The sequence below is a fragment of the Colletotrichum chrysophilum genome, assembly GCF_026319265.1.
Source record: "Colletotrichum chrysophilum strain AFK26 chromosome Unknown scaffold_64, whole genome shotgun sequence".
NCBI lineage: Eukaryota > Fungi > Ascomycota > Sordariomycetes > Glomerellales > Glomerellaceae > Colletotrichum > Colletotrichum chrysophilum.
This window is the reverse complement of record NW_026517351.1, coordinates 230676-255876: the sequence shown is the minus strand read 5'-3', so window position 1 is coordinate 255876 and position 25201 is coordinate 230676. Positions and strand designations below refer to the sequence as shown.

General features: G+C 54.6%; 11 protein-coding genes and 1 non-coding gene across 12 annotated transcripts; 7 read left to right on the top strand and 5 right to left on the bottom strand.

Moving 5' to 3' along the window:
• Positions 1–191: 191 nt before the first annotated feature.
• On the bottom strand, positions 192–582 carry COL26b_007786 (uncharacterized protein; the record flags this gene model as incomplete). Its single annotated transcript, XM_053180569.1, has 2 exons — positions 192–486; positions 575–582. 2 exons carry the CDS (start codon positions 580–582, stop codon positions 192–194), a joined length of 303 nt encoding a protein of 100 aa, XP_053035562.1.
• Positions 583–774: 192 nt separating this feature from the next.
• On the bottom strand, positions 775–1516 carry COL26b_007785 (uncharacterized protein; the record flags this gene model as incomplete). Its single annotated transcript, XM_053180568.1, is given in 2 exon segments — positions 775–782; positions 802–1516. The coding sequence occupies 2 exon segments, from the start codon at positions 1514–1516 to the stop codon at positions 775–777; spliced, it is 723 nt and encodes a 240-aa protein (XP_053035561.1).
• A 727-nt stretch (positions 1517–2243) lies between these two features.
• COL26b_007784 (uncharacterized protein) lies at positions 2244–2960 on the top strand (the record flags this gene model as incomplete). Its single annotated transcript, XM_053180567.1, has 1 exon — positions 2244–2960. The coding sequence occupies one exon, from the start codon at positions 2244–2246 to the stop codon at positions 2958–2960; it is 717 nt and encodes a 238-aa protein (XP_053035560.1).
• Positions 2961–3660: 700 nt separating this feature from the next.
• On the bottom strand, positions 3661–4832 carry COL26b_007783 (uncharacterized protein; the record flags this gene model as incomplete). Its single annotated transcript, XM_053180566.1, has 2 exons — positions 3661–4138; positions 4189–4832. 2 exons carry the CDS (start codon positions 4830–4832, stop codon positions 3661–3663), a joined length of 1122 nt encoding a protein of 373 aa, XP_053035559.1.
• Positions 4833–5771: 939 nt separating this feature from the next.
• Positions 5772–7541, bottom strand: COL26b_007782 (uncharacterized protein; the record flags this gene model as incomplete). Its single annotated transcript, XM_053180565.1, has 2 exons — positions 5772–6846; positions 6895–7541. The coding sequence occupies 2 exons, from the start codon at positions 7539–7541 to the stop codon at positions 5772–5774; spliced, it is 1722 nt and encodes a 573-aa protein (XP_053035558.1).
• A 1674-nt stretch (positions 7542–9215) lies between these two features.
• COL26b_007781 (uncharacterized protein) lies at positions 9216–11268 on the bottom strand (the record flags this gene model as incomplete). The annotated part of the gene is made up of 6 exons (XM_053180564.1): positions 9216–9563; positions 9618–9840; positions 9888–9994; positions 10078–10452; positions 10600–11149; positions 11204–11268. 6 exons carry the CDS (start codon positions 11266–11268, stop codon positions 9216–9218), a joined length of 1668 nt encoding a protein of 555 aa, XP_053035557.1.
• A 699-nt stretch (positions 11269–11967) lies between these two features.
• Positions 11968–13549, top strand: COL26b_007780 (uncharacterized protein; the record flags this gene model as incomplete). Its single annotated transcript, XM_053180563.1, has 4 exons — positions 11968–11988; positions 12059–12526; positions 12581–13016; positions 13071–13549. The coding sequence occupies 4 exons, from the start codon at positions 11968–11970 to the stop codon at positions 13547–13549; spliced, it is 1404 nt and encodes a 467-aa protein (XP_053035556.1).
• Positions 13550–14110: 561 nt separating this feature from the next.
• COL26b_007779 (uncharacterized protein) lies at positions 14111–15325 on the top strand (the record flags this gene model as incomplete). The annotated part of the gene is made up of 1 exon (XM_053180562.1): positions 14111–15325. The coding sequence occupies one exon, from the start codon at positions 14111–14113 to the stop codon at positions 15323–15325; it is 1215 nt and encodes a 404-aa protein (XP_053035555.1).
• Positions 15326–16008: 683 nt separating this feature from the next.
• COL26b_007778 (uncharacterized protein) lies at positions 16009–17815 on the top strand (the record flags this gene model as incomplete). The annotated part of the gene is made up of 4 exons (XM_053180561.1): positions 16009–16371; positions 16421–16633; positions 16680–17478; positions 17601–17815. 4 exons carry the CDS (start codon positions 16009–16011, stop codon positions 17813–17815), a joined length of 1590 nt encoding a protein of 529 aa, XP_053035554.1.
• A 975-nt stretch (positions 17816–18790) lies between these two features.
• COL26b_007777 (uncharacterized protein) lies at positions 18791–20929 on the top strand (the record flags this gene model as incomplete). The annotated part of the gene is made up of 4 exons (XM_053180560.1): positions 18791–19066; positions 19127–19191; positions 19242–20247; positions 20297–20929. The coding sequence occupies 4 exons, from the start codon at positions 18791–18793 to the stop codon at positions 20927–20929; spliced, it is 1980 nt and encodes a 659-aa protein (XP_053035553.1).
• A 289-nt stretch (positions 20930–21218) lies between these two features.
• COL26b_007776 lies at positions 21219–21290 on the top strand. The gene has a single exon. It is a non-coding gene; the product is annotated as a tRNA-Met (tRNA).
• A 906-nt stretch (positions 21291–22196) lies between these two features.
• COL26b_007775 (uncharacterized protein) lies at positions 22197–25097 on the top strand (the record flags this gene model as incomplete). Its single annotated transcript, XM_053180559.1, has 1 exon — positions 22197–25097. The coding sequence occupies one exon, from the start codon at positions 22197–22199 to the stop codon at positions 25095–25097; it is 2901 nt and encodes a 966-aa protein (XP_053035552.1).
• Between the last annotated feature and the right edge of the window lie 104 nt (positions 25098–25201).

The window sequence follows — 25201 nt, the reverse complement described above, 5'->3', positions numbered from 1 at the left end:
CAGGATTGCCTTACAAGGGATATACGCCAATCGTTTATATAGATCTACTGCAGGACCAGCAGATTACACTAAGCAATACAACCAACTTTTATCCCACATTCATTATGCTGCTATTGGCCATACTGATGATCTGTCAGATCTCAACTCTGTTAGCGTCCCACATTGGCCTTGCTGCCATCTCCACTCCAATCCTAATCTACCAAACTGATCGTACTGACACCGCACGGCATGTCTTGGATGCCGGTCTTCTTCGCCTGGCTCTCCAGGTATTGCATGTGCGCATCCGTGACGGGTGTATATGCATAGTCCAGCAGCTGTTGCATCTCATCCCTCAGCGCTGGCAAGGGATTGCACTCCTTGTGCTCTTCGGGAAGATCGATGATCATCGCCCGTATGTCTTTGGATAATTCCTCAACACTGAACCGGTAATCAGGCGTAGGTGTCTCCAGGAAGGCCACCTCCTTCAGGCCAATAGCCGCGACGCGCCTAGAAAGAGAGCCGAAGATCAAATCCCCACACAGGCTTGGTGACAGATGGAAATCCTTCGTCGTACCCCGATTGCATTTGCATTTACTGCACCATGTCGGGTGATCGACATCGCCGTGGCCGATGACGCTTCCACAGACATTGCATTGAACACTTGGCTTCCCGTTGCACAAGGGAATTGCGCAAAGTCTCAGAATCGTAGTGTTGAGTAAGGTTGTGATTTTTCCAATCAGGTCTCTTCTACCCTGTGCTATGCTCTCTGAAAAATAGTAAGCCGCATGAAAAGGTTTATCGGGCTGCGTTAGGAGGACATACCAATAAGTCCGGGAGGCTGCCGGTACGGTAGACCGCTCAGACGACGTAAAGTCTTGTGACCCGTCACAAGCTCGCCCTCGACATTGATCGGCTGACGGACCATTAAGCCTGCGGCAAACCTAGAAAACGCTTTTATGTGACCAAGTTCCCAGGATGACCAAAGTAGTGGAAATGTCTCGTCGCTTCCGAGGAAACGAATTTCCTCATAGGGGGCGAACCAGGTTGAAGCCAATGGGTTCAGTATCTTGGTCATGTCGTACTTTTCTGTGACAACTAAAACTTCGTAAAGCTGCTTCTCCCTGAGCGTCCGGGTCACATGCTGGAAGTGGCCGTGAATGATGCTCAAAATGAGGAAAATGGGTGAAGGATCGTCGTCGGGACGTTGGACGTTCCAGGCGGCGCCATCTGATGGTTTGGATTCGGTGAAGCCGTTGAAGAGCATGGCCTGGAAGACGGGCGAACTGCGGCCAAGTGTGCGCGAACAGACGACAAACTCGTAGGCGGACTGATCTCCACCAAATTTGAGAGTTAAATCACCGCGAGTGTCGAAGTGGTACGCCTCGCCGACCTGCAGGGCCAACATCGCGGCCAAGAGGCACGCCCATAGTGAATTCGTGACATCCTCGTATTCATCTCCTTCGCTGGCGGAGGATATCGACACGTCGGCTACTGGAATGTCGACTATTGGAATTTCGGCCGTTGCGGTGTCGGCCATTACGATCCCTGAGAGCACGATTTAGCGATTCATTGGAGGCAAGAAAATGACGAGGAAAATTGAGAATGCGACGAAAGAGGGCCAGGAAGGGAGGTTGCTACTTACCGAGGTCTCTGGCGACAAGACTTTTGAGACGACGCAATTAGTGCTTTGCTGAAAACATCACAGGGCTGGGTTGGATGGGTGGAAGAGAAAGAAGATTTCGGGACTTTGACCTGAAGGGGAGTTGTGCCCTCAAAGCCAGGCTTCTTCATAAATTCTTGCCCTCGACGGAAGAGAAGGACCAAGAAGACGAAGACACGTCCCGACGCGAAGATTCTAGGACCTTGCACTTGAGAATTTTCAACGCGAGAGTTCCGTGTGAACGAAAATTTCTTCTTCGATTTTGGAAAGGAAGGAACGGTCAAGCCATAGGATTGCTGTCTGCAACATATCTCCCAGACGTTCAGCTCTATCTTCACTCCCACTCTCACCACCACCACCACCACCACCACCACTCCGACTCTCACCTTCGATCCTCACCTTCGACCACATTTTAATATCCACCCGAGACCTCTCTCCAACTTCATTCTCCCCTTCACTTTACCAATCACTTCGAGCCGATATCGGTTTCCTTCGTTGCGTTCATCACCACTTCCATCCTGGGCCTCATCGCCATTGATTTTCGCCTGTCGCACCTCCCCTTCTCGTCTGCTTTCGCTTCCACTCTTCCACATCGAACACAGCCATGCGTCGTACGAAGCCCGCTTGGCACTGGATGAAGCGCCTCATGGAGCAAGAGGGCGCTTTCGACATGGACCCTCGAGGAGATCTCTGCCTGCTGGTCACCCCCGAAGATGGCAACGACGATGGCCTGGACTGCAACCATGACGATGACGATGCTGCCTCCGTCAAAAGTGAAACGAGCGACACTTCCAAGAATGGACAGCGGTTCGTTGTCTGCTCCAGAGCCCTGTCGCGTGCTTCGCCCGTCTTTTGCAAGATGCTGTACGGACACTTTGCCGAGGCCGACAGCAGTCGCAGCAAGGCCGTGAACCTCAACGATGCCATCGAGCCGATGTTCTTGGCCCTCTTGATCATTCATGGCCGCTTCGACATCGTTCCCGCACGCCTTACAGTCGAGGAGCTTTTCGATTTGTTGGTTATTACCAACAAATATCAAATGACCGGCATCGCACGCCCTTGGCTCCATAAGTGGGTACCTTACTTGAAGGCCATCCCATGCAGCCCTCACAAGGACCTCTTGGCCTGGATCGCGTGGGAACTCGGTGCCGAGCAGATGTTCGACCACGTTGCCAAAGCAATCGCTCGGGAATGTCGCGTCAACGAGGACGGCGAGGTTCTGGACACGGATGGTCTGCCCATGAGACTCAACGTCTACCTCGATGCCGCTGGCATCCTAGGTGAGCTACTGACTCCAGCCCCGTGCTTCCAGGACCACTAACTAAACATGGTATCAGATGGCATTGCTCGAGCCAGGGAGAACGCCGTGTCCTCACTCTTCTCACCTCTTCTGCTTTACATTCAAGAAATCCTCGATGGCAGAGGTTGCGCTGACGGGTGCATGGTCAGCAAAGCGAAATGCAACAACGCGGTGCTTGGTTCCGTGATGATGGCTTGCAAAACAGCCGGAATCGACCCTGCCCCTCTGATCTCTGGAACCAACCCAGTCTAGCTCGGTAGTGTATCAGAACTGCACGATCAACTCCAAAGAATGGTCGTCGAAAACCGGGACGGACATTATTGCAATCCGATTGGTCAAGCCCAGACCTTGGCTATGGTAATGATGAGCGTCGAAGACATGCCTTCGCCAGTGACGCAGATCCAGAGGGAGCATATGAAGAAGCAGAAGTCAATTTCAGGATGGAACCGCCAGTGCAACTGAGAGAGAATGTCAAGGGCGAACTTTGTGAACACTGCAACGAGGATGAGCAATGACAGATAAGAGCCACGAGGATGATGCCGCCGGGGATCTCGAGGGGTACTACAATGGTTTATTAGCAGAAGGCTGGGCAGACATGACAACGGGAGGAGACAATTTTGCAGGAAACACAATGTACGAGTAATACCAAGAACGTCTTCACCTCAACTCGGCCTTGCCTCAGTGATTACTCAAAACAATCCATGAAATTCCTATGCTATATTTATGCAGCGTCTTCCGGCATTACTTCGCTCATGTCAAGCCACTCCATGGTAAACGCCGTCACAATCCTCGTCCAGTCCCTTACTGTCGGCATGTCTAGGTGCTCGCCATCGTCCTCCGGCCTGTGCCACACATTAGGGAACGGCGACGGGATCATATGGAGGATGTTGACGCCCTTCGCCATGAAGGGAACGTGATCATCACCAATACCGCTACGTCCAAATCGGGCGGGGTCCTTTTCGGCGTCATTCAAGAAAGGAATGGCGGGCTTAGTCTCCAGGATGCCGAGATCGCGCATGCGCTTCTCGAGCTTGGCCATGCTCTTGTACGCCCAATGAGTCGTCTGGAAGTACGACGGGACCTGCGGGTTGGCTGAGCCCAGGAGGTCGAGTAAAACAAAAATGCTGATCTGTTCGAGAGGGTTCTTGTAGTGAGACATGGCTGGGTTGTATGTTTTCTCCCACTCATCTGCCAATGACCTGCTTCATGTCAGCTCATAACCCTTCAACTAGAGACCTCCTCAACTCACCTCGCACCGTACAACGAGTCGGTATCCGTCCACGCTTTGAACGCCTCCTCGCCGTCCAACAACAGAATCTGCAGTCCCATGTCCTGGGGCACCGTCCCGCCATTCTCACCAAGCGCCACCATCTCATCGTACATCTGAGTCAGGTAAGGGTCAACCGCCTTCGCAATGTGCATCAGCATTGCACACGGCACCGCGCTGTCCGTCGCGCCGATGAACCCTTCGGGCTCGATCTTGCTGTCATAGTGAGCCACGAGGGTGAACCAATTGGCCTGTCCGAGCTTGTTCCACGGCGGCTCACGGCGGAAGATGAGATTTTGAAAGGGGATCTGCTTGTCTCCCGTGGCGGGCGTCGTACCGGTCGAGTTCTGCCACTCAATCGACCACTTGGGCAGCTCCTTTCTCCAGAAGTTGACAAAGTGCTCCTGGGTCTTGACCTGGCCGGGCGTGCCTGGGACACGCGGGATGAGGATGGGGGCGAGCAGCGGGCCGTTGTGGATGTCAAAGTCGGCCTCGTTGATTGTGATGTTGCGCAGAGCGGTGTTCGACAGGTTCATGTAGGCGCGGACGGAGGCGGCAAACAGGAGGTGCAGCAAGGCTGACAGCCAGAGATGGCCGCCTCCTCTCACCAAGGGGAGGCCGGCCATGGCGGGCTGTGATGGGGACAGCAGACGCGATGGGATCCTCCTCGGGTTCTCATGAACTCATGCTGCGCTCTTCGATGAACAGGAAAGTAAGCCGATGTGTGCGCACGCGTGCGGGATTGGTGGTTCGGTTGATTGATGAGTCGGCGACGGAAGTCCGACGATTTGGATGAGAGTCGTGGCGATGGGTTTTGAGATTCCGAAGAGGTGTCAACTTTTGGACGTTCCCCCGACCGAGGAAGGGATGGCCCAAAGAGGTTAGAGCGAAACTCTCCTGCAACGCACCTCCAAAGGACCCCTGGCTGGTGTTTTAAAACAGTGGGTCTGAGTTGATTAGTAAGGTGTTTTGCAGGCAGGGACCTCTTCCTCGGCGGTTCGGCGCACCTCCACCTGCCTAGTCGCCTCCACATCGGCCCGTCGCGCACGTGCCTTCGCGAGCGCGTTTCTGTCCAGCTGTCGCGATCAGGTCCGAAGCATTTGGCAGCTGTCAGCGGCGAAGTGGTTTCGCTTTGTTTTCATGTCATCATGCCAAGAATAAGTAGGCAGACCCAAGATGGCAACAGCAATGGCGCAGCATCGTATCTTGAGCGCGAACTAGCAATAGCGCGTCCTTCGAGCCTGCCACACAGGAAAGCGAACATCCCGAATCCCTCGCTAGCCTCTGACAATGGAAGTCGGCACGTGTGGAAGTTTATCTGGGTCCAAGGGGCTAAGGCCAAACGCCAGCCCACCTCCTTGACTCCTGTCAAAGGGAGCACGATCTTCACATCGACGCAGGGAGTCATGACAAACATGCTAATTCAGTATCGTAGGTATCATATGCCATCAATTCTACATCACCCCCTTCAAAAATATTCCCCCGTTCTTCATCATCGTGATCAACATCAATCCCGAATTCTCCCCAACATGGCCCCAACATGGCCATGGACGTCTGTATTTGTCTCAAGCACCACCACCCGCCGGCTTCATGAACAAGCGTTCCCTCTTGCAGAGCAAGCTGCTCACAAGAACCACCGCGCCAGCGACGATCACCAAGATGTACGGCAAGTTCAGAGCTTCGACGATAGCATCCAGAATCTCAGCCTGCATGTCCGGAGGCAATGTCTGCACAAAGTCTCCTCCGACGCCAGCAATGGCAAGCTGGATTTGCTCCTCCGGGACGGTATCCGGAAGAATCTCCGTCAGCCGCTTCTCGGCCCTGTTCAGGAACACAGCATTGCCGACTGCCAGGGCAATGTTGATACCGCTCGTCTGGGCCAGTGCCATCATTGACGACGCCACGGCCGCCATGTCCTCCGGCACGCTGGCTTGCGCAATGGAGAAGCCCGCCTGGGTGAAAGTTCCGACTCCGGCTCCGAGCATGGCCGAAGCTCCGTATACCCAGGCCGTGCTTGTACTCGGCTCGACAACATACATCAGCGACGACGCAGCGACGACAATCGCTCCGCCGACCGTGAACCAGGGGAAGTAGAGCCCACCAGATGGATGCGACAGTACGCCGCCCTGGAGAAGCGTGACGAAGACCGCGAGGATGATGAATGGAAGCAGACGCACAGCAGCGTCAATCGCGCTATCGCCGCGCGTAAACTGGAAGAAGACGGGGATGAAGTACACCGGAACGAAGATGGCACAGCCGCCGGACGCGGTGATAGAGAACATGAGGATGATGGTGCGGTAGTACCTCCTTGACACGATCAGCTCGACGGGGAAGAGGCGACGTTCCTTAGTGGTACCGATGCAGTATGCTTGCTGAAGACCGAAGACGATGAAAAGCACGCCAGCGACGACGAATAGGGCGATCTCCTGGCCCGAGTCCCAATCATACATGACGCCACCGAAGCTGATGCCCATCGTGAAGCAAATGATGGCACCAAGCATGAGAGGAGCACCAACCCAGTCAATCTCCTTGAGGCGCTGCCACAGGGAAGCGCCGGGCTGGGGATCGGGAGAGGGAAGCATCCAGAGGTACACCGGTGCGGCGAGACCTCCAATGGGAAGGTTGATGTAGAAAGCCCAGCTGCCCTTGCGTTAGTAGATGAAGCTTATCGTCGAACAGGAGGCTTACCGCCATGTCGCCCCTGAGTCGGCAAATGCACCACCAACAACAGGTCCCAAGACAGTTCCCAAACCCCAGGTCAACCCAATGGACGCAAGATACGCAGGCCGCTCCTGGATAGTCGTCGTAGCCGCAATCAACGTCATCACACCGAGATACATGCCCACGCCACCAAGACCGCACAGAGCGCGCCCAACAATGAGAGCATTCATCGTCGGCGCCGCACCACACACCGCGCTGCCCACCTCGAACACTACGACACTCCCGATGTACAGCCACTTAGGCTTGAGATGCGAGTACAGCTGGCCGAAGAGCAAGTTCGTTGACGTCGCCGCCATGATGAAGGCGACGGCCAACCAAGCAATGTCCGTGATGGCATCGAACTGCAGCACGATTTGTGGCTGCACGTCCGCAACGACGGTGTTATCAAGCGCGAAGAGGAAGGTCGAGGAGAGGATGGCGAAGACGACGATGATCCAGCGGATGCCGGTGACGGTGCGGACCGGCTCTGAAGTGGTCTCTTTGGTGGCGCCGCGCTCTGTGTCGGTGTTATCCCCTGAGACGGGACCCTTGGTGGAGGCATTGTCAGCCTCTGCCTTCTCCAAGGGGCCTCCTGTGAGTGGAGTGCCTGGCTGCTTCTCGGTTTCGACGGCCATGATGTCGGTATAGAACGGAGAGGGTACAGAACGAGGGCCTCAGGAGCTTGGCTTGTCGTTCAGCTGGATGGAAGTGAACCGGGAGCCTGGGACACGGCGCGCCCATATATCACCTCCCTCGCCCCCTATGAGACCATCAGGCAAGCCGTCAGCCCAATCTCACGGCCTCGGAATGGGATCATCAGTGTCGTAAGCTGCAGATTGTTCTTGGCTCGTCCACCCTGTCGTCCTCGGTCATTGCACCAAGTCAGTTTTTAAGGCGTGCCCAACTCGCCAGCTGGGCTCGAACAGCCTTGTCATCCCCGACCTATCAACGAAGAAGACGTCTCTGAACCTCATACGGTTTCCTCTTTCAGGGAAGCAAGCCCCAAACAACACTTTTCAGGCCATGAAAGCAGCGTAGAGATAAGATCAAAGAATGCCCATCTCATTCGCATATCCGCTCACAAAGACGGCACAAAGACGGCCTGCCAAAGGGCCCCTGCCTGCCGAGGACCTCACACTGCAAAGATACGAGAGCCGCATGAACCCATCCGACCACTTCAGCCGAATCCAAATCATAACCCCTTACCCGTCGCATTCGGCCCAACCACCCACCCGGTTGGCCGCCTTCTCTCAGATACCCTCGACCCGAATTTGCGAAAAGGACCACCTTCAAAACCTAACGCTGACGTCTTGCATCCCAGAAGCGCCACAAACGGTGACTTCCAGTCCGCACGCACCAACCAGACGCCTCACAAACAGCCCTACGGAGACTCCCTCCCGGGACGCGATATCGTGGTCCAATCGTGGCCATTGAGGATGAGATAAGCTCGAGCAAACGTGGACAGCACACCGACGCCATAGTTTTGTACCGAACCTCTATCACCGGCACCCTCGGAGTTTGACATGAGCTGCTGGAATTTGACGGCGTACTCTTGTCCAATCCGCTCTATGGCTATCGTCCATCGTGCCCTTTTGCGTTCCGCCAAGACCATATCCGAAGCGCCAGCGACCGTCCGTCAGCAAGCGCATCAAATAATATGCTTACCAGCCGTCAGTATTGCAGCATGTCAATCTCTCCGAATCAGCCGTTGCGCTGGCCCAGACCGAAACGGGACGCACGTAATGTCAGACCAATCGCAGACACGCATACTGGCCCTCAGAATGCGTGACGCTGTAATCTGCAATTGCTTCTTTCAACTGCGAACACATGACATGCGCGTGGTGCTGACCCGGGACAGCGGTCATTGGCTCGTAGCATCTGCTGGGTGTCGGACTTGTGCGACGTGGCTTCTCTCGGGTGCTGCTGACATAGGCTCTTGCATACCAGCCTGTTTGCAAGCCGGGTCTCATTTGCTGGCCTGTGCTGGTCAGTAAGCATACCATTTGATGATTCAATGCGACTTACGCTTTTCAAGATGGAGTATTTGAAGTATTTCAAGCCCATCACTTCACTGTCACTCTCAGCCACGTAAGTAAAGCAAAATCAAAACTTTTCGGTACTATGGACTATTTTCTGCCTAAAATGCCTGCGTGCTGCAATGGTCCATCTTGTGATATGGCCATCTATCTGGCGCTACATCCTTCGCGTAAAAAATCCTGATTCCCCCCCATTCCTCAAATGCAAGCAAATGTTAACGTCTTGTATGACGTTTCGTAAGCAAATTCCGTAAGTTGAAACCGTTCTCCCTTTCAGGCATCGTCCTCCGTCTTGAAGATCACCGAGACATTCTGAGCACCGACTTGATTTCCATCATGAAGGACGGCGAAGTCGACACTGTTTCCAGAGCAGGTCATCTCGACACTGAACTCCAACCGAAGAAACACCCTACCCGTGGGGCTCGTGTAACGCTTCAGAGACTTGAGTTCAATCTTCTTAGTCCACGTGATGGTGCAAAGCTCATCGATGTCATTGTTGAACGTCTTGGGCGCGGGCCAAGCGGAAGTGGCGTAGATGGTCTCAGAGACTTTCTTCAGAGTCGTCTCTAGCAGGCGGTAAAAGTCCTTACTGACTGGATCGGCAATCGAAACGTCGGTTCCCTATAGATGAGAGTTAGTAAGCATTATTTCCGGGAGACACATCCAAGTCCGTACCTGTTCAAGGAACCACTTCATCTGGTTACGCGCCTTCCAGTTGTGTTCACTTGTGCACCAGTACTTATCCTTGGGATCATGTACACCGAACTTAAATGGGGTTGAGTGCATGATACCGTAGCTTCTGCGGGAGATTCTTGAAGTGATTCCGACTGAAAGATCAGGTGCAAGGTTGCGAGCAGTCAAACCACTGATGACTGCACCGCGGCTGATGGCGCTCCAACTACCAATATGTTAGTAACGAAACACATCACGGGTCGTCTTCCTTACGGCTTGTTGCCTGATCCCTGGAGAATCTCGATCCCTCTGCCAATGATTTCCTGAAGACGTGTCCGAAGATTGATGCATCTGCCGAAACCTCCAACCAAGATGATTTTCTGCACTATGATGTTAGTACTCAACGGGAAACAACAATAACACCTTCTCGTACCTTGGGCTTCTTGTCTGTCTTTCAGAGGACAGCCCCAATCTGCTTCTGGACCAGGTCTGCTGTCTGGTCAATGACAGGGTCAAAGACTGTGAGAAGGTCATCGCGGCTGAGAATCAGGTTCTTCTTGCGCTTCACTCCACGCTGCGAGGTGCCCGGAACGCGGCACTCGGAAGGTAGACCAAAAGAGAACTCATCGCTCTGGCCGTAGAATCCGGTCTTGATGCCATTTTCCCAATCGTCGTTGAGCAGCTTCTTGGCTTCGTTCTTAGGCACATTGCCCCACGCTTCAGGTGTAACCTTCGTCTTAATAAGCTCAATGAAGGCTTCATCGAGAAAGACACCTCCGCAAAAGTCACCATCTCCTTCGACTGCTTCGCGAACCACGAAAGGTTCCATGCTGAGAATCTAGTAGCTGATGAGGTCAACGGTACCTCCTCCAGCATCGCACACAATGATGTGGTCACCAACCTGAGAGTCGATGTTAGAAACAAGTTGCAACACGTTTGAAGGGGCTCTCACGGAGATATTAGGTCTCTTGCTCAAGTCTCTTACGGTTGCTAGAGCAGCAGCTTCAGGCTCGGATATGAAGGACAAGGTCGTGTCACCAGCCGGGCGCTCCTTCAAGATGCCCGCACCCTCAACAGCCCTGCGCATGCGCGCCTTGGCATAATCAGGCCAAATTGCCGGAAGAGTGATGGCGACCTGCAAGCGACACATGTCCACAAGGTCTTGCCCATGCGAGGCAATGATGCATTCGACGGCATGATCCCAGAAACGGGTGAGGTACGCGCTGATGACCTCAACAGGGTCTTTGTTCTCCTCTTCCACCATCTTCCGGGCTGCAGCAATCTGCGGCGAGTCCTTCACCTTGTTGGGAAGGTCCTTCTCGTCGACTAGCAATAGCTTGAACCATCTCATAGGCTCTTGCTTCGCATTCGGTGGGATGCCATAACCCCAAGAAACGGGTCCACGCTTTCCAGGGAAGAGAATGGCGGAGGGTGCTTTCTCTTTGTCGGAGTTGAGGTTCAGCTTGGATTCCCATCGACTGATCACCTCAATTTCCTTAGGCTCTCCCGAGTATGCGAAGCTTGCACCCGAGAAACTGCGTCAAGCATCAGTAGTGAATTTCAGGAAGAGATCTTGCAATGAAACTCACGTAGTTCCAAAGTCTATGCCAACGATGATGACATGCTCGTCATCGTCGCCTGAGCCATTGGCCATGTTGGCAAGTATGCTAAGCAGTAGAAGAGGCTGTCAGCTAACAGCGACACAAGATGACAGATGAAAATTGGTGTCGGAGCGCATGCAAGAAAGGTGAAGAATTGTGTGCACAGAAAAAATATTTCGAACCCAAAATTGAAAGGCGATGAGTAAGATGTTAAGACTGGGCCAGCTTGAAGGAGAGCTTTATGTGTGACAATGTGTCTACTTACCTTAGGCTGTTCTGGATGGAAGTATTGAGGTAGAGTAGGTGACTGTGAAAGTAGCTGGTGATGTTGTAAAGAAGCGAGAGGATGGGGAAGAGAAAGAGGCATAAAGTTCAGATTTAAATAGTGAGAGGATGGGAAGATTTGGTCAGTTTATCTGGATGCTCAGGCAGGAGCGGCCAGGCATCTAAAATGAAGTTGATAAGTGAATAGAGAAGGTGCTCCTGCCTTTCGAGTGTTGGGCGAATGTCAATAGCTTCAATACAAGAAAGAGCTACCCAGTCACCAAAGTTTCCTAGGCAGGTATGGAAACCAACCCAGAACGCAACTTCTAGATTTGGCTAACCAGGTCCAGAGTGCCCCGCAATATTCTGGATAAATATCTTTCTTCTCCTCGCCTTCCAATATCTTTTTTACTTTTTTCCAACCTTGCATGTTTCACAAATCTAACTAAGCTAACTCACACTCAACAGTGGAGTGACACAAAGACACCATGGACTCAAAGGTCAAGAAGGTGAGCCTCAACATGAGGATCATTTCGAAACGGAAAATAAAACATTTGCTGACCATCGGATTGATTTCAGGAGGAGCAAGACCCTACATCATCACTAGACCGATTTCCATCTGTGTTCCCCGAGGGAAAGCCTCGAGAGAAGAGCCTCACCGCTCCTGACATGGAGCCACTCGCACCAATTATGACTGAAAGCACTCCCACGCATCAGCAATCCCAGGCACAACATGGCTTCGGCAAGAAGGACGCCTCGAAGATCATCCGCGGAAAGAACAAAACGATCAACAAACAGCGAAGAAAGATCAAGCAGCTCGGAAGAAACCTCGAGGAGGCCAAGAAATGCCGTTCAGTGGTACAAGACTCGAGAAGTGCACGGCTCCGAGCGGAAGTTGAGAGACTCAACAATGAGTTGTCATTGAAGGAGGAGAAGATCAGAGGCGACCAGGATTACAACTCGTATCTTGAAACATCATTCAGCAACTATCGTGGACAGCTTGACGCAGCCGAGGAAATAAATCTGCAGGAAGCACAGAGAACCCAGGTTCTGGAGGAACAACTTTCGCAACAGGAGGCGGGATACCAAGGGGCGATCTAGAAGCTCCAAACAAACATCATCAATCTCCAGAACAATGACAAGAAGCTCAAGTCTCAGCTGATGGAAAAGAAGGCGCTCATCGCAAAGGCCAAGTCGCTCGCATGCACAAGCAAGGTCTCAGACGACGCGATTCTGAGTCTTTGGAGGAAGATGAAGTACAGCATTCAGAACATAGCCTCCACGATTCTACCGGAGTGTCCTTCCCGGGAAGACATCGAAACTAATATTGCAGACCCAGACTGCGTGCTCAGCATCTTGAAAACCCGGATTTACGGTTTTCTCCGAGATGAGGATACGAGATCTAGCATTGTTGAGCTACTCATATGGGAAATGCTCCAGCAGGAAATTTTCAAGCCATTCTCGGAGACCCTCACTGGCGTGCGTTGGGATGGCCTGGAGGGCCAATGCTTCTCTGTCATATTAGAGGGCATGGCAGGTAAGATAAAGCGTCCATGTTATATGAGCCTACGGCTGACGCTTTCCCATCTAGACACCGCCCTCAAAAAGGATTCAGACGCCAAATCATTCTTCCAGTGGAAAGCCGAAGGCGCCGGGATGATCGAGGATAAGATCGGAGTCGACAAGCAGAAGCTTAAGCGAACGGCTGATGAACAGGCTGCGACCTTCTATCTATTCGTGCCACGACATAGAGTTCACCACAAGACCGCCATGGAAAGGCTCTTCAAGAACCTTTGCAATGTCATCGAAGATGCATTGAGTCTTCATAAGATCTTCATGACGTCAAAGGCACACTTCACCCTGGACCGGCCCCAAGCAACGGGTCGTGGTCGCCTCACCCGATACGACTCGGAGTGGATGGATGCCGAGTCTTGGGTCAAGGATCCTTTGGACAACCGGAGCTCCCTGAACTTCCTCATTTCCCCGGGACTCGTCAAGCACGGCACAGCGGATGGAGAACACTACGACCAGCAACTTCGATTGGTCAAGGCTCGTGTTGCCTGCAACTGAGAAACATTGGCTTGGAACTTTCTTTTCTTTCTTCAACATCCATTTGGAAGGATTTTCATGTGCTGCAAGGTTGCGTATCATCCCATCAAGATTGGCAAATTACTTTTTAAGGGAACTGCAACAAGACAGCAACGTAGCACTTGGCATCAGATAGCATTATAGACAATTGCAACTCACATATTCTTACATGCTGTGCTGCATTGTGATATTCTCCGGGGAAAAGTTCATGACGATGCGTTCAACCTATTGCGAGGTGACTGGATACAAACCTTGGATGCTCATGTCGGGACCTTCTGGACTCTGGGGCAAACGCATTAGAAAAGGTAGGTATGTAGACATCCTTTCAGGTCGTCAATGTCTGAAACTTGAGAGGCTATCAAGGTCGCCGCTTTTTTGTTCACCATCTCGGTCTTGTCCGTCTCCGAAAGTGTTGCCACCACAACCGTATGACTACCGCCTCGCACTTTAGAAATACCACCAGCGAAGATCTTCCAAAATCGCTTCAAAACCCACCCGTCTCGCATAATTCTCACTTCCCGCCTGTCACGCCTATCCCCCATCATGAACACAACCACCATCAACCCCTCCTCCCCCTCGACCAAGCTTCTCAAGCAATACCTCTCCCTAACCACCCACCTCTCGCCCTCCTCCTCGACCCTCACACTCGAATACCAAACCGACGACACCTCCGACACGAACGACGCCGCAGAAATAGGCGAAGGCTGCTGCGCCACAATCTACGCCCTCTCCCCCTCCTCCATCGCCAAAGTCGCGAAACCAAACAAGCAGAACGAGCTCTGGAACGATTTCGGCGCGCACCTATCCGTCTACGAGGCCATCTCCGCGACACCCACCGCCACACTGGTGCCGAAGCCAGCGTACTACCTTCACGTACAAGACGTAACCACCTGGCGCGCGGCGCAGGCCAAGAAGATACCCAGCCGCGAGCCGAACGACGTCCTCTGCGCCGAGCGCATCCCGCCCCTGCCGCAGGTCATCCGCAGATCACTTGTTGACGTATTCTGCCCGAAAGAACAGACGGCGGAGGTGCTCGAAAACAAGAAGAATGACGCTTGTCTGATGAGGTTGTACCTCGGACGCAGGCGGCCGAGCAGCGTTCACACACAAGGCAAGTTTTCCCTGCGGAATTTTGAGCTCACGCTCGACAAGATGAAGCTGCTCGGTCTCGACGCGATGCAGTTCGTCGCGCCTATAGCGGAGGCCTTGGCGGTGGTGCACTGGCAGGCGGGGAGCGACGGGCGCGACATCGAGTTCGTGCTCGGTGGCCCGCCGGAAAGGAGGATCTCTGCCGAGGGTTTTAGAGTGCTCGACGGCAATGTTCACACGCAGATGGTCACGACGTGGAGGAAGGCTGGGACAGTGGACGGGGTAGCGGACTTGCAGCAGAGCACCGTCTGCGTCTGGTTGTTGGATTTTAACCAGTGTTCTAGGATCAAGGCGGATGCGCAAGGGGTTCAAATGGCGGCGGACGCGTATTGGGATAATGACCCGTATTATCCACGGCCCACAAAGGACGGCGACAACGACAGCACCGAAGGACAGGTCTGGAGGGAATTCAAGACGGTGTATTTGGCAAAGGGTAGGGCGATACTTGGAGAGGGCGCTACGCAGCCGGTGGACTTCATTGACTCTCTTGAAGCCAGAGGACAAGAGAGACAGCAGGGCTTGGTCATGGTTGGGCCCCCCAAGGCAGCAAGCGCTGGGCCAGGGAGTAACTCCAAGAAAAAGAAAGGCAGGGAGTATGTCGGTTTCTGATCAGGATCAATCGCCGCACGACAATACAGGAAGATGGCCCGAGAAAGGACACCAGGACCCGGCATCACGAGCAGACGGTGACAAACATCGACATTGGTGGTCAAACCAAGCACCGTCCGACCCCGGATTTCCACTCCCGACCCCCCACGCCGAGTCGGTGCCGGCCGATGATGTCCCACTGCGATGATAGGACCAGACCCCGGTCTCGCGCAATCGAAACGGCGCTTATCTCCGCTTGCGGCGTGCCCTGGCTCCCCCATCTTACTTACCCCAGCGGTTGTTCGCCTGTAGATCCATCGCGGATGGTCCCCTCACCAAGCGCGTCATAGAGTAGCCTGGCAATTGCCGAAAAATATCGTGGAAAATTTCTCTTCCCTCGTGCCAAAGACTTCATCCGAGACATGTGTCCGCGACGAAACTGAGAGTTTCTTCTGGTTTGCAATCTTGGACTTGACCGTTGCCCGCCCAGACTCTCGAGATCGCGCAGTGCAATGACTTCGTCACCAGCTCTAATCAATTAGCCTCCCCAACGGACTTCCGCGCGAGCGCTAACCAGCGGGAATTTTCTCAAAGATAACGGCCTTTGACTGCGTTCCCTTTTGCGAAGGTTCTCGTCAAAAAGGGTATTTGAAGCGGCTCTCAAAGGATTCGTTCTGCCGCTGTTCTACGGCGCAAAAGGCAAGATGTTGGAGAAGCGAAACTCTGCTGATGGCGGAGGTGGTGACACGGACAGGGACATGGTTGTGGCGTCCGCCACTGCGGCAGCACCCGCCAAGGAAGCTTTCAGCCCGCAGGATTCAGCCCTGAACTCTCCCCGGGATGGCTTCGCAGACGAGAAGACGGAGAGGATACCGGACGGCGACATTGGGACGACGTCGCCGTCGTCGAGTTCGGACTATGGTTCCCACAGGGTTGGAGATGAGAAGGGACGGGACGGGGTCTGGGACCTCGCGGTGAACGTGTTGACTTGGACACCGAAGAAGCTTCGATACGACCCGAACAACCCTCCGCAATTTTCGCTGGCGCATAACTTCTTGTACGCTGTGGTAAGTGTCTAGAATTGCACCGCGGACGACGAAATACTGATGGATGCAGGCGGCGACCTTTACCGTTGCGGTTCTGTATTACAACCAACCCGTATTGAACAAGATTGCCGAAACATTCGACATCAGCTTTGAAAGGGCGTCGTCAGTTGCGACGCTGATGCAGGCTGGGTATGCCGCGGGCTTGCTCTTTATCTGCCCGCTGGGCGACATGGTACGGCGACGGCCGTTCATCTTGATTCTTATCTGGGTCACGGCGATGCTGGTAAGTCTCCCTCCACACACATCGGGACAAGCCTGACGGTTGCCAGTGGCTCGGCCTCTGCGTGACCAACTCCTTCGCCGTCTTCTCTGCCTTGTCGTTCCTTGTGGGAGTCACTACAGTCACGCCGCAGCTCATGCTCCCTCTTGTCGCCGACATGGCCCCGGCGAACCGCAAAGCGAGCTCTCTCTCCATCGTCACGTCGGGTCTGATGCTCGGCATGCTGATCGCGCGTCTGCTCTCGGGAATCGTGGCCAACTTCACCTCGTGGCGCAACATCTACTGGTTCGCCTTCGGAACGCAGTACCTCCTCCTGATCCTGCTCTTCTTCTTCATGCCGGACTATCCGTCGACGAACCCGGACGGGCTAAACTACTTCAAGGCGCTGTGGACAATTGTGACCATGTTTTTCAGCTCGCCGATCCTGGTGCACGCCTGTCTGATCGGATTCTGCATCAGCTCCATCTTCACGTCCTTCTGGACAACGCTGACATTCCTGCTGGCCTCGCCGCCGTACGAGTATCCATCGTTGACGATCGGCTTGTTCTCACTCATTGGTATTGCGGCGATCTGTGGCGGGCCGGTATACGGACGGCTCATCATGGACCGTTACGTGCCATTCATGTCTTCGGTGCTGGGACAAACGGTCATCCTGATCGGGTGTCTCGTTGGCGCCTTCACAAGCACAATCACCGTGGCGGGGCCAGTGATCCAGGCGATCTGTATCGATATCGGCATCCAGACGGCGCAGACGGCGAACAGGACGGCCATCTACACCATCAACCCCAAGGCGAGGAACAGGGTCAACACAGCGTACATGGTGTCGGTTTTCTGCGGACAGTTGACAGGTACGGCAGTGGGGAACAGGCTGTATGCGCAAGGCGGATGGAGGTACAGCGGTGGCGCAACCAGTAAGTCTATCTCTCGCGCAGTTGCTTTGTGTGGCGAACTCGGTTCTGACGTGGCACAGTTGGGTTCATCGGGTTGTCTCTGCTCGTGACCCTATCGAAGGGGCCCCGGGAAAAGGGCTGGATCGGATGGAGCGGCGGGTTGAAGCTGCGCAAAGACGAGGCCCCGGCACCGAAGCCGGTCTCGCCCGAGGACGGACAAGGGGCGGAGAAAGTTGTTGGGGAGGAGAAGGGAGCGGCGGTGACCGGGGCGGGCGGGGAGGAAAGCCGGCGATGACGAGCAGAAGGACGGTGAACGGTTTTCGGGGACCGGTGGAATGGCGTGTGTATGCAGGTCGGAAGTGTTGTTGACGGGGCTAATGCAACCCCAGATGAAGAACGGCCGCCGTAACGCCATGACTCGAAAGTGGCCGTGTTGATGAATCTTTGATGACAGCAGTTGTTTGTCCACTGGTGTGGTATTTTGGGTCCTGTCCTTTGCCTTCCCAGTCTTCTTTCCTCTTTTTTGAGGTGCCTCCTTCCATCTGCTTCCACGCTCAATCGCACCTGCCTCTTCGCATCTTTGGCAGGTCCCGTGGCAACGGCAGGGTGCGGCACAGCGGCATGACCCCGGAAAGAGACCCGCCCAAACGCCTGCCAAGACCCATAGTGAGGCCTTCCAGGGTGCAGAGTGGCGGAGTCTGCCTGGCAGTGCCTGGAAATGTCACTGGGCGAACTGTCCAGACCCCCAAGGCACCCAGACAGGCGGCACGCTCCAAGCAACAGCCTTGAAGCCTCAAAGCATGTCGCTGAAAGTCTCAGCGAAACACCACAATAACACCCCCGCAAACAACGAAAACTGGAACAGCGCAGCACCTGGCAACCGACCCTCCACTGCAAATGAGGCCCACCAGAATCACGTTTCCGGGGTCTCTGTGGCCACTGGATAGGTACCGACCGAATGGCGGATGCGACCCGACCCAACCACCCGCCAAAAAGCCAAGATCGGCAGCCCAAACGAGCGATTCTGCTGCACTGCGAAAATGGTCGATAAAAAAAAACCGGTCTTGGCCCAGATCCCAAAGGACCGGGATGACACCTTGCCCTGCCTTGCCCGCCCGTCTCACTCTCACCGACACAGTTTCATTCACCTTCATCTCACTGCATCGACATTGCCATTGAATCGACGCCCGTGTTACCCTGAAACCGACGGCAAGAAAGCCATGTTGAGCTGCGTTCCGTACGGCGCCAGCAACTCTCTCCAACGGCCCTGATGGCTCGATACCAGGGCCTCGACTCGTCCGACCTGTTCCGCTTCGATACCCTCCAATTGCGCGATGAGATTCTGCTGATTGACGGGAGGACCGCCTCCAAGGTTGAATACGATGAGTATGTTGTCTTCAAGAAGGACAGCAGCGTGCTCTCGGGGTTGACCCCGGATGATGAGGGCGGGAACGATGTCACTTTCAAGCTCAACCACGATGAAGAGAGGCCAGGCTACCAGATGCTAGACCTCGCTTTTCGCCGCGGCTGGGTGGTGGATCACAATGTATGCAATTCGGTCTCTCCTATTTGTCTTCATGAGATCCAATTGCTGATGTGTGAACAGGGCGACTTTACTGAAGAGCCAGCTCGCGATCCCTCCCTAGTGCTAGACGGGCGTGTGAAAAGAGTGTGAGTGACGATAAGTCCCCCCGCATCAAGACCACAGCTGACCCTCGCAGCATCTGCTTCCGTCACAATAAGTCTCTTGACCGCAGAGAGGACGGCATCACAATGACCCCTCAAGACATAGACGCCCTCAAATTGCACCCAGCAACCCTCCAGTACTCCCGTCGCGTCACCAACGAATCTCGCTTCTGGTCCCTCGACCAGAACAAACTCAGTCTCATCCTCTCCTTCTCCAGCAACCCCAGGACACCCTACGACTTCATGTCCATGACCTACGACATCCGCAGCCGCACAACAACGCTGCTCGTCCGCCAGAGCTATCACCCTCGCATGCACAACCTCCAGAACCTCGACGAGTACGACCAACGCCTCGAGGCCTGCCGCGCCCACTGGGCCCACCCCTTCATCACCCCTGTCGTCCTCCTTCAGGTCCAATTCATGCGCACCGAGGAGGCCGTCATGGAGAACATCAACCACGTCAGGGCTCTCGAGTGGGAAGTCAGCAACATCGCCGGCTTCGAGGCCTTTGAGATGGAGCGCGAGCGGCGGTCCAAACTCATCCGCCGCCTCACCTTCTCCGCCAACAACGACAAGCAGCCGCCCTTGGCCGGACCAATGAGTATGGCCAACCTGATGAAAAGCGCCCATGACGTGTTGAAGGAGTCGATCAAGCTGCTGGACACGGTTCGCTGGATGGAGAGGGTGGTGAAGCTGATGCTTCTGACCGGCAACGAATTGGCGCAGCGCATGTCCACGGGAGAACAGATCAATATGCGCCTGCACGACCTCAGCGCGAGGAATTTTGACGACGACGACCGCGACCGCCAAGACCAGCAGGCGCAAAATGACGAACCCGCGACGGGCCCGCCATCGCGGTCGTCTGCGAGCACCCGGAGAAGATCAATACCGCCCGATCCTCTAGCCGACCCTTCGGCCGACCCTCTTGGAAACCACTGGCACGAAATCAGACAATACCTCGAGGGTCTTCAAAGAATGTGCATGGGCCTAGAAACAGACCGCCGCATGTCTGAGGCCCGTTGCCGAGCCCAGATTGATATCGTAAGTCGCACTCTTCCAGCCCAACAAACTCCTTCTGACCACCCCCTAGATCTACTCCAAAATGGCCCAAGAAGACAACGTCCTCAATGCCCGCATGGCCGTCGCCTCCTCCCGCGACTCCTCCTCCATGAAGGCCCTCGCCGTCATCACCGCAATCTTCCTCCCGGGCGAGTTCCTCGGCACCCTCTTCGGCATGTCCATGTTCGACTGGCAGGCCTCGGGCGAGGACGCCGACTCCTCCACCAACTCCTCCACCGAGGGCTCCTCCACCAACCCGAAAGACCCGATCCCCGTCCTCAGCCACCTCTTCTGGGTCTACTGGGCCACCGTCATCCCGCTCACGGCCATCATCCTCTTCGCCTGGCGCGCATGGTGGGTTAGCCAGGACCGCTACTTCCGCCGGCACCTGTCGCGCGAGCTGAGCGAGGAGCGCTACTGGACCGCCGACGGCAAGCCGCGCGAGCTGGAGCACTCCTTCTGGTGGGACTTCTTCTACCTATCCGTGAGGCGGGACGAGAGGCCTGCACCGACGGCGGATCCGTACGGTAGTCTGGACTTGTCGCCGAGTCTGAGCCAGGATAAGGACGAGCTGCGGTCGCCGAGGGAGACGACGGCGAGGAGGGGCCAAATTTCTTTCATGAGGACGCAGAGCTTGCGGCAGAGAAATCATGTTGCTGTATGATGGGCTATGTGTTTGCGTATATAATGTTACGTGTGGGGAGGCCCTGCTGAGCGTTTGTTTGGAGTTGAGGCTGCATTTTGATAGATGTGACACGATATTTACGCTTGTATGCGCGATATGGAATTGCTACGAATCTGAAGATATGCCATAATCATTTTCACAAATATTGCTCGCATCATACGCCCGTGTGACGAGGCATTGGGTGTTGCGTGGGGGTCGTTGATGAGTGATTACTGACCCCCACCTTTGTGGGGTACATAGTACACAGATTTGGGCAAAGTTTTCATCCAGCACGGTAGCTCAGGGGTAGAGCGCTGGGCTCATAACCCAGAGGTCCCTGGATCGAAACCAGGTCGTGCTAATACTTTTGCAATTTTTGCTAATTTGCTGCAATTGGTGCTCGAGACCTCTCAACTTAGATCGTGTGTTTTTTTGTTGTTGCTATTTTACCATCCCTTCTAGACATCAACCTTTCCTTGGTTTTTTGACGGTAATATTCTCTATATATGAATGTTCGTTACAGGGCAGCAAGAGATGTCAAATACGAAGCGTCCGCCTATTTTTCCTGTGCTATACCGACTACTTTTCCTGTGGCCATACTCTACCTTACCGTTGTTACTTCTGTCACTATTGCTTCTATCGCCGTCCTCGTTTCTATCGTCGTCGTCGTCGTCGCTATCATCCCACAGGAGTAGTTAAGTGCACAGGAAACATAGCGGCGCAGACACAGGAAAACTCGGCGGTCTCAATATGAAATTCAATTTGCCAGTACACAATCAACCTGACATCAAAACCGAGAATCAGTAATCACATGAGTTCAGCTCACTTATGACTTAACTTTAATCGTGTTCTCTCTGACACAATGGTCTTGTAGTCAACTCAAAGGTAGACTTTCCCATTGTCTACGTCTCAGACCCGGGGGTCGAGTCTTGTTCAGGCCTCAAGACCGTGTACTTGTTTGGTTGCTTTGTCTTTGACTTCGGCTTTGAAGACCTTTCGTTGGCATCGTTCACTCTTTCTGGGAGGACAATGGGCTTGTATAAGATCACACGAAAGCGCACAAGACCCAGACTCAGAACAAGAGAACCAGAACATCAAAATAGATCATCCCAGTTTCTATTTCTTATTTAAGCGCACTTCGACGCCAAACGGGATCAAAATGTCAGACTACAGCCCCAATCAACACGATACCAGCACATCCACCCTCGCACTTTCAGACCACACAACTTCGTCCATATACTCAGACTCAGACACAGACACAGCCAACATGCCCGGCCCCGCGAATAACCCGCCCCAAGGCTCACGCTTCACAAACCCTTCTGCTTTCCCCCTTGAGATCCCCGGGATGAGCCCCTTGACATCTCCCGTTCTCGCCGACATCTCTCCTATCAACGCCGACGACGAGATTTATGAGCATGATCTCAATGGCATGGACAAGGATGCTCGGGATATGATCATGGTAGACGCAGGTCGTAAATATGTCATTCCTGAATCATCAGACCCTACGGAGCCTCCCGTCTTGGCTACGGTCTGGGACACGATCAGCAGAGACCAACAGCCAGGACCTGACCGCGAGGTCCTCTTCAGCGCCGAGCTGGAGTTCTGGGTTCAGGTCTCTGGCGAAGAAGGCAAGGCACTCACCTGTCCACCCAGGAATTTTGTCAAACGCGCTGATATTCCCCCCGATGAATGTTTGGAAAGGTTCCACCTCCAGTATCGTATTTGCAGGTACCTCCGAGACGAAGCGAACTTCTTCTCTATTTCAGAGTCCGCAGACCAAAAAACGGAGGGACTCTGGGAAGAATATAGAAAAGAGGTCCGTAATGGTTCACACGCCTACAACGCGAGCGGCCACTGGGACGTCATGGTGGAACCCAAGAAGCAGCTGCCTGAAGAGAACAACAAAGAGTGGGAAAGATATAACAAAGACTGGATGCTCGTGCGCATTCAATCGCCTCTGATGCGGTTCTCTGAGGAAAACATCAAGTTTTTTGATGCCATCACGATCGCACTGAAGGATATGCCTGGCCTCATCATCGGGCTGGATCATAGGCCTCGTCTGCGCGTAAGCCTCAAACCGCTGACGGGCTTCACCCTGCCAGACCTCAAGAAGCTCCTCACTTTTCTGTGGTCTGTCTCCCCTCTGATCGACACCCTCCACGCAAAGTACTGCGGCCCTGGCTCACTCATCGCCCCAGGCCTTGAGTTCTCAGAGGTTTTCAACTGCCTCCCTCATACTTGCTTATCCGATGCCGAGTGGCGCGCTCCCCGAGAAGAAACGGCCTTCACTCATGGACCTCCCATCAAGACAACCACCAAAATGTTCCAGACCCCTGACGTGATGCGCAACTCTTCTTTCTCCAAGTACGCCCTCCTCGAAATCGCAACCGCGGAAGACATCCAGACCCTTGTCAGCATGACCGATATCCCCATACAACACGAAGACGGCCAGGTCTACAATCACCCTGGCGCGTACGACTTTTCCGGCCTCCTCAAATCCAAACGCGGAGACCAGAGAGTCCAGTTCGCGCAGCACGCCGGCACGATGGACTTCGCCGCCATCTCTAACTGGATCAAGGTATGTCACGGCCTCGTCTCATTCGCCATCAACGCCCCCCGCGACCGCATCGAACACATCCTCTCCCTGAACTCGCCCGTCCAAGGCACGCTCAACACATATGACGTACTTGAACTCCTCACAGATATCGACCTGTCCCCGCAAGCCGAATACTACCGCAACCTCAACCCGCGCCGCTTCCCTCCAGACCTCGCTGCCCGCCAACCCTGTCCCACCATCGACCTCGCCGAGCACTCCTGGCTCTCCCCATACACCTTCGGCGTCGAGCTCGAGTTCCTCCTCCCATACGCCCTCGAAGTCCCCGACCGCCACGAAAAGCGTTGGACCTACGTCCTCCCCTCCGACACCGAACCAGCCTTCATCTCCTCCACAATCTACGAGCACACCGCCGAACACCTCGCCGCCCTCCTCAACAGCAAAGGCCACTTCAGCGCAACCTACAACACCGTCAAACAACGCAGGGACGAACCACCCCACGCCCACTACGCATCCCACCTCGCCACCGTCTCCGCCGTCCGCGGCCGCACCGTCGACATCGTCCCCGGTGCCTCCCACATGTACCAGCTCTGGCACGTCTCCCAGGACTCCAGCCTGACCAAGCACCTCGGCCCGATCCTGGGCTACTCCGGCGGCGTCTCCGGCTTCGAGATCTCCTCGCCCATCTTCCGCGACCGCGCGTCCGACTTCCGCCAGATCCTCAACGTGCTCGCCATCCTCCGCGCCGAGACGCGGCCGATGCTGGACGGCACCTGCGGCACGCACGTTCACGTCGGCTCCGTCCGCCCCTTCACCCTTACCGCGCTGAAGAAGCTTGCCTGCCTCGCCTGGGTGGTTGATCCCATCCTCAGCACGCTGGTGCACCCCGTCCGCGGCGCGGTGCACCATGCCGCGCCGCTCCGTAAGGGGTCCAACCTCGCGGAGAACAGGAGCCTGCGCAGCTACGAGGACTTGTTAATCGGCGGGGACGATAAGATGCTGGTGGTTGAGATTGATTCCCATCTCCCCATGCGCGGTCTCACGAGCCGTCTGCAGGACGAGTTTACGTGTATTTGGAGTGCTGGTGACCATAATAGGCTGACCGGTCTGCTGGCTGCGGCGAACGGTACGATGCCCCCGCGCGGTAGCATCTCATTTGACAAGATCAACTGCATGAGTGGTAGTGCTTTTCCGTATGGCCCATGGGAGCCGGTTCTCGTGGGCACCATCGAGTTTAGAGCGCTTGAGGGGACCCTTGACCCGGTGCTGGTCGCCCACTGGGCTCGGTTGGCGGTCGCCATTGTGCGTACGGCGGTGGATGCAGAGCCTGCTGAATTCTTCAAGATCATGACCAGACTCCTGAAAGAGCGCAGAAACAGCAGGGAGCGACTCAAGTGCTTCCTGGAAGTTGTTGGCATGGGACATACGTACTCCTACTGGAGGGAGATACCCGAGCAGAACAAGTCCCTCGCGGCACTGGTCGAGCAGTGGCATCCGAAGAATCGATGGGTTGGTGATGAGCCAGATCTGGCGTGGATCGAGCGGAACGTGGTTGCTCTTCCCAAACTCCCTAGAGGTGCAGCTGACGAGCTGGAGAAGGCTTTCAAACGTTGATGGCAGGAACAAAGAGGGGGTAAGTTACACATGCAGATGCTGAGCTACGACATGATGCAGCATCACCACCCCGCAATCTCACGACTGCAGATTCTTTTAGACAA